At 40.3% G+C, this 12,905-nt stretch overlaps 1 protein-coding gene across 8 annotated transcripts in view; it reads right to left on the bottom strand.

The window, feature by feature from the left end:
• Positions 1–5,603: 5,603 nt before the first annotated feature.
• NFIB (nuclear factor I B) overlaps positions 5,604–12,905 on the bottom strand; it is a 445,780-nt gene continuing 438,478 nt past the window's right edge. For 5 of the 8 annotated variants that reach the window (XM_029919732.1, XM_029919733.1, XM_029919736.1 and 2 more), the window contains one exon: positions 5,604–12,165. In XM_029919732.1, the coding sequence (XP_029775592.1) occupies positions 12,036–12,165 (130 nt within the window). In that variant the 3' untranslated portion in view covers positions 5,604–12,035. The remainder of the gene's footprint in view (positions 12,166–12,905) is intronic. The other 3 variants (XM_029919735.1, XM_029919739.1, XM_029919737.1) reach the window with 2 other exon arrangements.

Raw genomic sequence — 12,905 nt, 5'->3', positions numbered from 1 at the left:
CGTTAGCACTATTATGACAATAAATATGACTCCATTTAAAAATGTTTTACTCTTCCTAATACCTTTTATTTATCTGTTGGTCCATCTGCATTTAAAGATATAACAAAAAGGTAATGATCATTTTTTAATGTTTATTTATTTTTGAGAGACAGTGACTGAGCATGAGGGAGGGAGGAGCAGAGAGAGAGGGAAACACAGAATTGGAAGCAGGCTCCAGGCTCTGAGCTGTCAGCACAGAGCCCAACATGGGGCTTGAACTTGCAAACAGTGAGATCCTGACCTGAACTGAAGTCAGACGCTTAACCAACTGAGCCACTCAGGTTTATGGTTTTTGTAGTCAGGCATACCTTAATGTCTACCTTTCCCAAAACTTAATGAGGTATACTTTTGAAATTGAAATCGATGACCAAACTAGACCACACACAAATCCTAGAAAACAGAGAAGGTAAATGATTGCTTTGGTCTCTAATTCTGTCTAGGGTTCAATTAATTCTAAAGTCTCCAAGCTCTGTACGTTTAAAAAAAAAAACCCCAAATGATTTCATTGGGTCAAATTGTTAAGCAATTTTGGTCTGTTGGGTGGACGTTATTTAAACCTACTATTTGTTAGGATAAGTCACCTCATCTCTCGATGCCTGCATTTTCTCATCAATAAAACAAGAACGTTATTGGTATTTCCCTTTTGTGAGTCTTCGGAGGATTAAATAGATATAATAGAAGTCAAATACTTAGCCCAGTGCCTGACTCAGTAATCATTCAACAAATGTGCTCTGTCCACACTTATATATTACTGCCCACAAAGAGGTCTCCCTATTATTTGAAATTTTTCCTGTATTTGATATCCTCTGTTATGTAGCTTTGTCACTAATGGGAAAAATCTTGATAATTGTGTCTTGGTGGGAATTTTTAACACGTGCTATTAACTTATTTCTCCACACAAACTTCCTTCACACTGGATGGACAATGTGCCCTGACACTTCTCACCAGAGGGGCAGCGTGCTGGAACAGTGCTGCAAAACCAGAACATAAGAAGCAGAAAGCACAGAGCGTGGAGCAGCCCGTGTGGGTCTCATTAGTGCCAGGTAACATACTCACACCTTTAATAAGTGAGGGCGTAAGCTAGAGCACAGCCCAGTTTTGATTTTAGGCTACCCAGGTAAAAGGTCAATGAGAAAAATCTGTCTGATCTCTGCCAGACCCAACGGGTTTTGGTTCTTGGGGAGGGGAGATCATTACACATCTAGATGTGGTGGTGGACCTTTTATCACAAGCCTTAAAAATCATCTAGGTCTTTTCTGCTTAAGGACTGTACTTATGTGCAAAAGTGTGTAAGGATATAAAAGTTTAAGGTAGTCATATAGTTTATGTCGTTTACCTGGTTAATCAAAAAACAAGAGCAGATGAAATGAGAACTGAAGATCCATTTATGTTTTATTTGTGAAGAACCCTTAAATGTATCAGAAAAAGTCATGGAGTTTAGGAGAGATTTCATTCATCTCTACTGCCTTCCGCCTGCTCTAATTAGAAAGACCAGTGGTAACTCTGTGTCGATCACGGAGCTGGAGCTACAGTGTAATTGTAGTTGTAATCCATAGGCTTATACTAAAATTTTTTCCTGGTCTTGATCTTTTCTAGGACCTATGAGTAATATTTGCATTTTTTTCATTCTTTATTTTTTCCTAATTTAGTATGATTATTTTCCCCAGGCCATACCTCATACGTTAAAATGTTTAAGACCATTTAAAGTGGTTGATTACATTCTAGTTTGTACATGTACATTCTCCTAAATGAAGGAAGCGAGGGAAACTATCATTTCCTTTCCTCCCCCGCACCCCATGTTAGCAATAAGAGATAGAGTAACATTAATTTGACTTCACCCTTAACTTTTTAATATGTTTGTTTCTCTGTAAACTTATCTGCAATGGAAAAGAGTGTTTATATTCACAAGCAGCGCAGGGTATTTTTTTTTTTATCAGTGTTACTATTATCTAATCTGAACACTGGTTTGGAACTGATTGCTAGATTATGAAACAACCTTAGCAGTATTTCACAAATAAAAGTTCGTGGTTAGTGGGAAAGCCAAAAGTAGGTCTTCACACTTCTTCACCTTTCTTAAAATTCCAGTTTACATTTAGTTTGCATGGAATATTCTTGAACAGGAATCATCTCTTTCTGGAACTGAAAAATCAGTGATTTTTGATTCAGCCAGTGCTATTGACGCAAGCAATAATTATACAATTGTTAAGCGATGGGGATATTTAAGTGTTCTGGGTTAATTTGGTGTTGCAAACACTAGGTTGTTTACGTGTTGGCCTTTTTACAAATTAGACAAAGAACTGCAGTATAAATGGACATTGGGCTGAAATTTTATTTAAAGGTATTTTAAGGTGGATTTCTTATCATGATAAAGCTCCTCGCTGTCACTCCTCATGTATGTTTCTCTGGATCACTTCCCCCCACCCCCAGTCACTTTTCTTTTGTTTTTTGGTTTTTTTTTTTTGGTACCAACAAAGAGAATGTTGATTTTAGAACAGTTAGTAAACATGTGAGAAAGAGTAATGGGGAGAAACATGTGACCAGCACTGTGTGGATTTGCCTCAGGGTTCTAAGTCTTCTCTGAGGAAAGTATCTCCTCCTGCTCTACCCTGCAGGGCACTGGGCCACCAGGGGAGGTGGTGGGGTCTGGGTTCACTGGTGCCCTTGACCGTAGACAATGCAGGCTCCTGTGCGGTTTCCTCGTGGTCCCAGGAAGCAGGCAGAGGAGGCGGTGAGGTTGCACAGTCCCCTGTGGTTGCCGTTGAATGCAAATGTCCCTCCCCACGTCCTTAATCTCCACCCACCCTATTGTTAACTCAGCGGCTTAATCCAGCTAAACTGCCTGCCCTGCCCTCCCTCCCCCTCCACCCCCAGCTGTAGCCATTTGTGTTTTTGACCCTTGCAGTAAAAACCTGCACATCACAAAGGCTTCTTCAATGTAATCTACCCTCGGAGGAATCATCTGTCTTAAAAATAATAGCGTAATAATTTCTTGGCAAATACAAGTTCCCCACCTCCACTCTGCCCTCGATCTATCATTTAGGCCATCAAGTGAACCACTTTGGCCACATCAAAAGCCAGCAGTCCAGACTACTATGGGGGAGATATTTGGCTGACGTGGAGGACAGGACCTTTTCGGAGCGAAAGACAGTGCGCGCGCAGCATTGGAGGTGCCAACCCTGAGCTGGAAGAACAATCTGGGCTAACCTGGAGGACAAGGAATGAAAGGAGAATGCAGAGGAGTGGATGCCCCAAAGTGGGGGGCAGGCTGGAAGGAAAGCACGTTTTGCTGCCTTTCCCATGGGAGCTGCTGGTGTGTCTTAAAAAGGCTTCGTAGGGCTTCTCTGTCTGAAGTCTAGGAAGGTACATGCATCAGGCCTCTTCAGTCTCTCCAAGCCCATCCCAGATTTCACTCCTTATCCAGCAAGAAGAGTGTCCTGTAAGGAGCCCAGACGGCAACTGTCAGCTCACCAGAGGATGGAAAAGGAGTCAGACGCCCCACTCTGGCCATGAGCTTCCTCTTCCCTCAATCAACATCGTCAGTTGCGCTCTCATGACTTTTCTCTACTTGAGAAACCTTCTGTTCCTTGCAGAGTATCTCCTATAAAATAAAGCTCCTGAGAGAATTCATACAATTAAGAAATCAATGCTTTTCTTTCCGCCCAGAGAAAAAGAAATATTGACATCACCTGGAGGGGGCTTTAGAGGCTAAGAACAGATCATGTGCAGGCTTGCAATTTCCATTCAAGGAATGGTCTTTTGGAAGGAATCTGCTGGAATATCTACCAGTAGAGGCTGACTGCCACAGAATTAAAACTAAATGGGAAAGGAAGCCATGATCTCCAACGGCAGTATTTCCATTATTTTAAAATCACAACAAAACAAACAAGAAACAATTGCCAATAATAACAGTTCATGTCCTTATGTGCTCACTCTAGAAGAAACAATCTAATTAGTCCATTTGTTCCTGACATATGTGTCAACCACCTCATAATAATAATAATTGATAATAATAGTAGTAAGAAGTAATAATGCCAGGCACTACACAGGCTTTAACATTAACAGTCTTATCCTCTTCACAGCCTAATGAGACAGGTACTCTCATTGATATCTAATTTTACAGATGAGGGAACTGGGGCTAAGGAAGTCCGCCCATTTCCAGCATTTGTCATCCTGCATTTTAACCCCAGAGCCTGGACTTTAAATTGCCGATATGGAGTCTTCATAACTGCCATCTCTCTTTTACCTCCAAATCTTGGGCAACACCAATGGAGCCAAACACTTCAGTAAAGACAGAACGTCTGTCTACAGGCAAAAATGTTATGTCAATGTCCTCAAACTATTTCCCAAGAAATGTCTTGGGGCGCCTGGGTGGTTCAGTCGGTTAAGTGTCCGACTTCAGCTCAGGGCATGATCTCGCAGTTTGTAGGTTCAGGCCCTGTGTCCGGCTCTGTGCTGACAGCTAGCTCAGAGCCTGGAGCCTGTCTTCAGATTCTGTGTCTCCCTCTCTCTCTGACCCTCCCCTGCTCAGGCTCTCTCTCTCTCTCTCTCTCAAACAAATAAATAAAACATTTTAAAAAATCAGTAATTAAAAAAAAAGAAATGTCTTAATCTTCTAAGATGCCCAATTATCATCTCCTGTGGGAGCCTTCCAGAATCCTTCTTCTCAGTATATAGTGCTCAACCAGTCCCCACGTATCTCCACACAGTGTAGACAGAGATGCTGTAGGAGGGTAGCTGAGGGAGGAGAGAGGGGCCTGGGCCACGAATCAGACAGTTGGAACTGTCCCAGCAAGTCTTTGACTGGAATGGTCAAATTCCAGGCATTTTTATTTATTTTCAATGAAACTTGCCTTGTTTTTGCTTCATTTGTGCACATCGCTCAAATCACAAAGCCATCCAAGCTCATTCCTTTTCATTTTCAGGTAGCTGTTACTGAACTCCAGCTGAGTTCTTTCTGAAATGCTGCATTCAAGGAGTCTGGATTGGAGACCGCATGCTACCAGATGGGTGTCGCACTTCCCTGCCTGCCCCCAGAAGTAGCCCTGCTTCTTGGAACTGTAAGGTGCTGTTCCTTTTCTGGAATCGGAGAAAGAGATTCTTCTCCTGTGACCATTAAACCCAAAGCGGCAGGGCAGCCCCAGGGCTTACCTTTCCTGGTAAGTGTGTGTTTGAGGTCCTGTGGTCTGCATTTGGAGGGACCACAGTCCAGTCATCTGGGCACACATTCCCTTCACTTTGTTGTTGAAAAGCCTTTCTGAGCGAGTGGGGCCTGACATTCTAGAGCGGCACTTGCATTTCTATGGTCATCGCTTAGAGACTCGGATGACTCTACCAGGGAGAAAGCCCATAGAGGGTTTACACATATATACACATGCCCGGTGTACAATCAGAAGTACTGAACTGAAATATGAACTATTCCAGATGGTAAAAACATTAAACCTGCACTACGACATCCTCAAATTGGAGGACCGAGGTCCACTTCCAAGATACTGCTGACCCCCAACACTAACATCGGGAGAGCGGCGGGAAGAGGCTGAGGAGGAAAGTAAAACACGAGGCCAGAGTCTGTAGCATAGCTCATTTTATTGTTTAAACAGTTTTTGCATAGGAAATATATCCGCTTCCAGTAATTGACTGCAGTATGAGCAGGTGCTAGCAGTATAGGCTGGATATAACAGTAACAATCACATTAAGTCAAGCTTGATTTACACCAGTTTAAAACTTGTGGCAACTGAGTTCATTTGCAACCCACAAAAAGTACCCAAAGAACATTATCCTCCAACCGGGCACAATAAAACCTTCGCTAACATTCTGGCCCCGTCTGGGGCTGATCCCAGAGGTCTGAACGCCAGAAATTAAGTAACTGTCATATAATACATCCTACGGCTAAAGGTTCGTAACACGGAGATTGTGCATGTGCCTCCTTTTGGAAAAAATTTAATTAAAATACAAAGTTCCGTATGTATGGCCCACGAGGACTTAATGCCAAAAGTTTTAAAATGGATCAACCCTGGTGTGTCGCTAGCAAGCAATAACTGACTACTTGTCACCTACAGTTGTACTAAATGTATCTAAAGAAACACACAGTCCTACAAAAGTTGTTCTCAGAGAAATATCATTGAGGCGGGGGCACCTCTTCCCAGGATGCTAAAAGTTCTATATGATATAAGCACAAATTAACAGCTTGATGAAGACATAATCTAATGCAGCTTTGAGAAAGCCTATGCCTGGGATGTAGTTACCCCTCACATTCTACAATGTTGTAGAGATTCTTTTTTTTTTCCAAGAAAATGTCATTTGAAACATATTTACAACTGAACTCAACAGAGACTGTGAAATTGAACAGGCACTGCTCATTTGTTTGAGTTTTTTTGGTAAACATTTTGCTGGTTTTTTTTTTTTGTTTCTTTCTCGTTTTGCATCAACTTTTATCAGTCCATGCAACTTCAATGCCCTCCATGAAGAATGCATAATAAGCCATACTTCTTTAAAAAAAAAAAAAAAAGATTTCCTTCTGCATAAAGAGATACATTTGCCACATCAGTCCCTGTAGCGCAGTTTTCAAAACCATTCTGTCAAAAATACAGTAATACAAGACCGGCTTTAGTGTCGCTAGCCTACACTGCTTTTCATGAATGCAGGCCGCCTTTTGTTACTGGTACTGTGTCCTGCACCGGAAGTTCTCAGAGGCCAAGTCCAACATGCCAGTAGGCTCGTGGCACTAAAGCACTTCACAATCTCAACGTACATTTGAATTGCAACACACAGATATTTCTAAAGAGTATTAACTAGTGAACCCTTTTATTATTTAAAAAAAAACACAACTACTTACAACCGTTGAAGAAAAAATTGCAACAACAACAAAAAAAAGTAAAAATTGACCGTCTCCAACTTGTCCCCTTACTATGAACAATGTAACCAACAGATCTGTGGCACGGACACAGTACAAAGAGTTGTCATGGCAATGAGTTTGGCTGATGCAAAGGTCATTGTGCAGGGTCAAAGGGCAAAATCAGTGGTCCATGCTACCCCCCAACTGCAGGGCTCCACCCCACCCACACAATTTTTTAAGGAATCAGAAAAAACAGGGGAACTACCAGAAAGTGCAAAAATATGAAGAAGGCAGCTTTCAGCTCCTTCAGCATGGAGTAAAACATTCAATTTTGAGCTCTTAACCATTGAACTTGAATAGCCTGCACATTAAAAAAAAAAATTGTTTTCTATAGAAACCCAATTTTTTAAAGTCCAGGAAGCATGCAGCTGGTTAATGTTAACAAAAGACCTTGACAGGAACATGTAAACTCTATTGAATGTCATGCTTGGGGCCTATCTGCCAGCAATATTGTAGAGTTGTTTCATTAAAAATGAATACTGTACACTGAATATGAGATCACTTTCTGCAGCCTTCATCATTTCAACACAGTACATAGATTTTGAATCTAGGTAAAGAACATGTCCTGATGTCACACCGCTGAAGATGTCTCTGTACAATCTCTTTTGTTGAGTCCTTTTGAAGCTACCCAGTCACAAACCCAATATTCTGCTCCCTGAGGACACGTTATGTGAGACATAGCACTGTTTCAGTTTTCTGCCTATCCCAAATGCTCTGTGAAACTTAACCTTAAATACCATCACGGAACAATCACAAAAACTTTTGCTAAAGGCCGTACAGACTAATAAAAAGACAGTGGTGCTTCCGACATTCTGAAATGCTCTGAAAACCAACTTTTCCAATACTAAATACAACAAAATAACCTTCATAAAATATAACTTTTCTCCATTTACATTTTTTAAAGGATTAGTATCCTGTGCTTTTCAAGCACAAGAATCTGCGAAATAACTAACATGGACAGATTTTTTTTTTTAATACATAACTTAAGAGACTGGAGAGTTTTAACTCAAGTCCAGTCTCTACACAAGGAATATTCTTGTTTACTTTAAAAATGGAAACAACATACAGTTCCATTATAATTGTTAAAAAGTTAGCTTTACAAACATGGGAATTTTAATTTAAAAAAAAATTCTTAACAAAACTATACAGTGTACAAATTACTGTCTACAAGGTAGGCGGTTCGTTAAGAAGATCTTTCACTCTTCTTGCTACTTTGCAGCTTCACAGACTCATTCACATATTTTTTTTTAATGGAGCTGCCCACCTGAACATCGCCCCATAACTATATTGCTATAATTAAGATTTTTGCCATGTCTTTATGTACAGTCTCCTTCACTGCCTTTTATTTACTGTTTTTCCCTTAGACAAGCCTCCAACGCTCACGTCACTCCAGAGGAAACACTTCAGAGGCACTGTGAGTGGTGGGCAGCAAAGCCGCACGACAAAATAGCCCAACAGTGCCGCGGAACGAACCGGGGAGGGGAGGGGGGGCGCGGGGTGAGTGCAGACACCGCCCCCTACTGATGCCCTTGGGTGACATCCACTGTCCTGAAGCTATGCAGTTCTGGGTAAGGGAGGGGCGTGCAAGACCTGCAGAAGCGGGGCCCTTCGTCAGAATATACTTCCTGGTAAATGAAGAGGAGGCCGAAAAATGGGTTTGAGATTCTATACAGATAGTAGTATTTCTAAGAGTTTCATCACAAAAGGAAAGGAGGGAAAAAATGGATTAAAAAAAAAGCAACACTTGAACTAGGCCTTTGTACTCAAGAGGCAGGCGGGAATACCCACAGTGTGTAACTTCTTTAGCTAGAACTGCTCATTCTCTGGCAATAAAAGGAGAGCGAGTCTGCCGTTCAAAAATACTGCGTGTCCTATGAGGTTGATTTGCTCACCTACAAGGTCAAAGATACGTGAAGAGCTTGGCTGAGTTAAGCTGGTTTGTACCAGGGTGAGGAGCACAGAAATGACCGGACTTACTTTCCAACTTGCGTGGCCAGCATCCTGCTGTGCTATTCAGCTTTTGGGCTATCAGACTGAATGGGCTAATCAAATACGATTCTGGGCCCATAAGCATTGTTCTGAAGTATTCATTATTAAATCATATGCTGGGAGAACAATGGACAGTTTATTTTATTAAGCCATGGCCTAGAGGAAGGGGGTCAGGAGGCTCCTCGAGACAGCCCACCATGTGTCACTAATTCTGAAAGATTTTCCTTTTAGTAATGAATTCCCTCAATGGGACTGAGGGACTGGGGTGGGGGTGGGGTAGGAGCAAAACTAAAACCAGCCTCCATTCACCCACTAGCCCTCAGGGGAAATGAAATCAAATATATATTTGAGGCACCATCCCTTAAAAAAATCCCATCAGCATCTAATGGGCTTAATTCATCCACAGGAACATTAATTTCTGAAAATTCTACATTTCCCTTCTGGTATGGTTCTCCATTTAAAAGGGCAGGTAAAAATGAAAACTTCACAAGATTTATTCTGGTATTTTTTTTTGTTCCTTAAAAATTGAACTTTGATTTTAATCTATGAGTCCAAATACATTTAATACAGCAACCCTCTGTTCAATCCTCTGGATGTATTTAAAAAAAAAAGATCCAAGTGCACTGCCATCCATTAGAAGTAGTGAGTCACGGGTAAATCATGGCTGAAATGAATACACCGGGAAGAGAGCCGTGGAGAAAGAACACGGGAACACTCCCTCCAGCTGGGAAGATGTGTTTTGTAGGAGAAAATCTACTCCCGGGTTCCACTCCCAAAGTGTGAAACCTCTGCTACGTGGATATTTCAACAAATACTTTTGCCAAATACGAGGCAGGCTCACTCTCCACTGTGGATCCGGAACTTCCAAGCAAGAATACCACCACCACCACCACCAAAAAAAAAAAAAAAAAGATAAGACAGTTTGTTTTAGGCCAAGACTGCCTCCAGGAGAATTTGTGTTTGCTCGTTCTTACTATTTTTGTTGTTACGAAAACCAGAAATGAGTTCAGCTTGCACCCCAGGTGGGAAGTTAGAGAAGGGGGAATCTGTGTAAGTTGAAGTTTGTCACAGTAGACAGAACAGTTGCTTTGCAGCCCAGGCCCGTCTCGGGACGCACTGCTTCACAGCTACACTGTAAAGTGTTAAAAATCCTCCCGCCCACCCCAGAATATATATATATGTATATTAAAAAAAATCCCCTGTCCATCTCTCAGTACACAAAGGACCTCATCACACTGCAAAAATAGCAGTACCCACTTTGGTCAATTAAAACAAACAAAAAAAAGCATACATTATTTTTTTTTTAAATCTGTGTACTTACCTATAATAACCAATACAGCTAAAAGCACTACGTACATAGGCAAAACTTGGTATTGCATAATTCGTATAAATTTGAAACCCCTCCCCCCAAATATTAATTGGAAGATGAAAAACATGAAAGGTTAATAGAAAAAACACCAAAATACTGAAAATATTGCTGGTCGATTACAATTTTTAAGCGGCAACTATACACAGCCATGATATGCTTTATAAATGTGAGATAAAGGTATAACTGTCTAAAAAATCCATGATGTCACACATTTTTCTTCGTCTGGAGTACAAAATATTTTGTCATAAAAATGGTAAAGATTTAAAATGATAATAAATGCAGCAAAACAAGTGTAGTGATGTCACTTTTTTGTTTTTTTTTTCTTTTTTGTTTTTTTTGTTTTTAGATTTCAAGGCAAGGCACGTAATGTGGACATTATATCTTCGTGCAAATTAGGATTACTGGAAAGAGTATTTTTAATTAAAATTTTAAGAGACATAGAGGCAAAATGTGTCTGCCCATGCACACTACAGATCTGTCAATACAAGAAATTTGTTGAACAAGGCTAATGTCTGAAAGCACCATGCAAGTTTTCAGCACCCTGATTGTATTTGTTTTCTCAAGAGTGCGTTTTTATATCCTACACCCTGGCGTTCCCAGTTTGTAAACGGTAAGCTTCACCCTTGTGACATGGATTTGCCTGCCCCTTTGTCTCTATAATGCAGATTTTATAGAACCTTTTGTACGTACACCCTATGGGTTCTTGATGCAACCAGTAATTTTAAATAAATAAATTCTACCTCCGAGGAGGCTGCAGCTAAACCAACATAAGTGCTGTGTTTTCATTAATTTTTTTTCCCTCAAGCACATGATTTGTCTTGATTTAATGCCTTTTTAATGCCCTCAAAAACTGAGGGGAAAATAAATTCGTTCAAAATTATTTTAAATTCTTTTTAATCCCCTCAATTTAGAGTCCAAGGGCTGAAGGACTTATAATCATGATTCCCCTTTAGATATAAATTTATAAATTGCACTTGCCTCTGTTAAGTGTTTTGTGGGGAAAATATTATATTAATTTTTACTGTTGCATGCAGAGATAACACTTCACCTACATCGAGGCATTTCCTCCATAGAGCCTTTGTGTTCAAACTGTTTTTTTTTTCCTTTTTTCTTTTTTTCTTTTTTTTCTTTTCTTTTTTTTTCTTCTTTTTTTTTTTAAGGTTTCAAACTGGGTTACACACTGGAAAAGGCTGGGTTAAGGGCCAAAATTTAATAAATCTGTACTGATAACTAAAGGCTACAGAGATTTTATATATATATATTTTAACTTTTAGAAATCAGAGTGCTTATAAAATGGCTGGCTCATGGCTCCGTCACCCAGCACCTCTGATGCCGCCTCCTAGCCTTTGTCGGTGAGACAACCAGGAATAGTGATTCCATGCGTAAACAACAAGAATACTAAACCAATAAAACTAGCTTATCATGCACATATTAAGGCATCTAGAAAGTCAGTTAAAATATATTGTCATAGAGACAGAACATCTATTTCCCAGCGGACTTCATGTAACAAAGGCTACGTTGCAGGGGCTGTGATCTACCATCAGTGAAATATCATCGACCCTTTTTATGTCATTACAGTTTCAACCTTAAGGGAATTAGTGATTGTAAGTGCCGTAATTGCTGGTCTATTATCTTCTTTCTTCAGTTTCTTTCCTTTCTCCCTTTTTGTTTGTTTTGTTTTGTCCAGTCTTCCTCTTTTCCTTTTTTTAAAAAATTTTTTAAACTACTGTTGTATTTCATTTTCCCTCAGTTGCTCGTTTCTGCTTGAAGGAAAGGTTCTCCGATTATGTTCAAACCGTAATTTTGGACATTTGCCGGTAGGATGGGTGTCCTATTTGATACTTGGAAAGGGACCAAGCTAGCCCAGGTACCAGGACTGTTCACAGGAGAGGAGCAGGAGGGAGGGGGGGAAGAGAAAAAGAGAAAACACAATGTTAAAATCTCCAACAGTATTAGAAATATAAATTACACAGGCATCAAATTACTACTATAACTTTTTTCCTATTACAGTTTAAAATGAGATAAGTGTGCCAAATTGTAAATATTACAGGTATATACCCTGCATGGTCTATTTCTTTCATGGAATGTTAGCTGAGTTTTTATTTTTAAGATTTCATTTTTTTAAGACATCTCTACACCCAACTTGGGGCTCGAACCCACAACCCTGAGATCAAGAATCACACACACCACCGACCGAGCCAACCAGGTGCGCCCCCATGGTAAGACTAATTAATTGTGAGGCAGAATAAGCTCAAGGTGGGCTTACACGCGATTCTTGAACTAGAAGTATATTCCTAAAATGTCTGATCTACTTCGATGAAAAACAAAAAAGAAGGAAAGAAAAAGAAAAAGAGAAAGAAAGCTTCAAATTCATAGGGTTTGCCAGTTCTGCTCTGATCCTGCTTTACATTTGGTTCACAAGCAATTCAGTTTTAAGTTTTTTATCTGCTTACCGGTTGAATACCATTGAAAGCTGCAATGAAAGATACTCCTTTTCCCTTATAATAATTGGAAAAAAATACAGTTTTCAGGGACCAGGACATAATATGTCATTTGAAATGCTGGTACCAGAGGCCTGGGCACTCGATGTCCCCACCATCAGTAAGGAAGGTTACG

This window comes from Suricata suricatta, chromosome 13, assembly GCF_006229205.1.
Source record: "Suricata suricatta isolate VVHF042 chromosome 13, meerkat_22Aug2017_6uvM2_HiC, whole genome shotgun sequence".
NCBI lineage: Eukaryota > Metazoa > Chordata > Mammalia > Carnivora > Herpestidae > Suricata > Suricata suricatta.
This window is presented reverse-complemented; position numbering and strand designations above follow the sequence as displayed.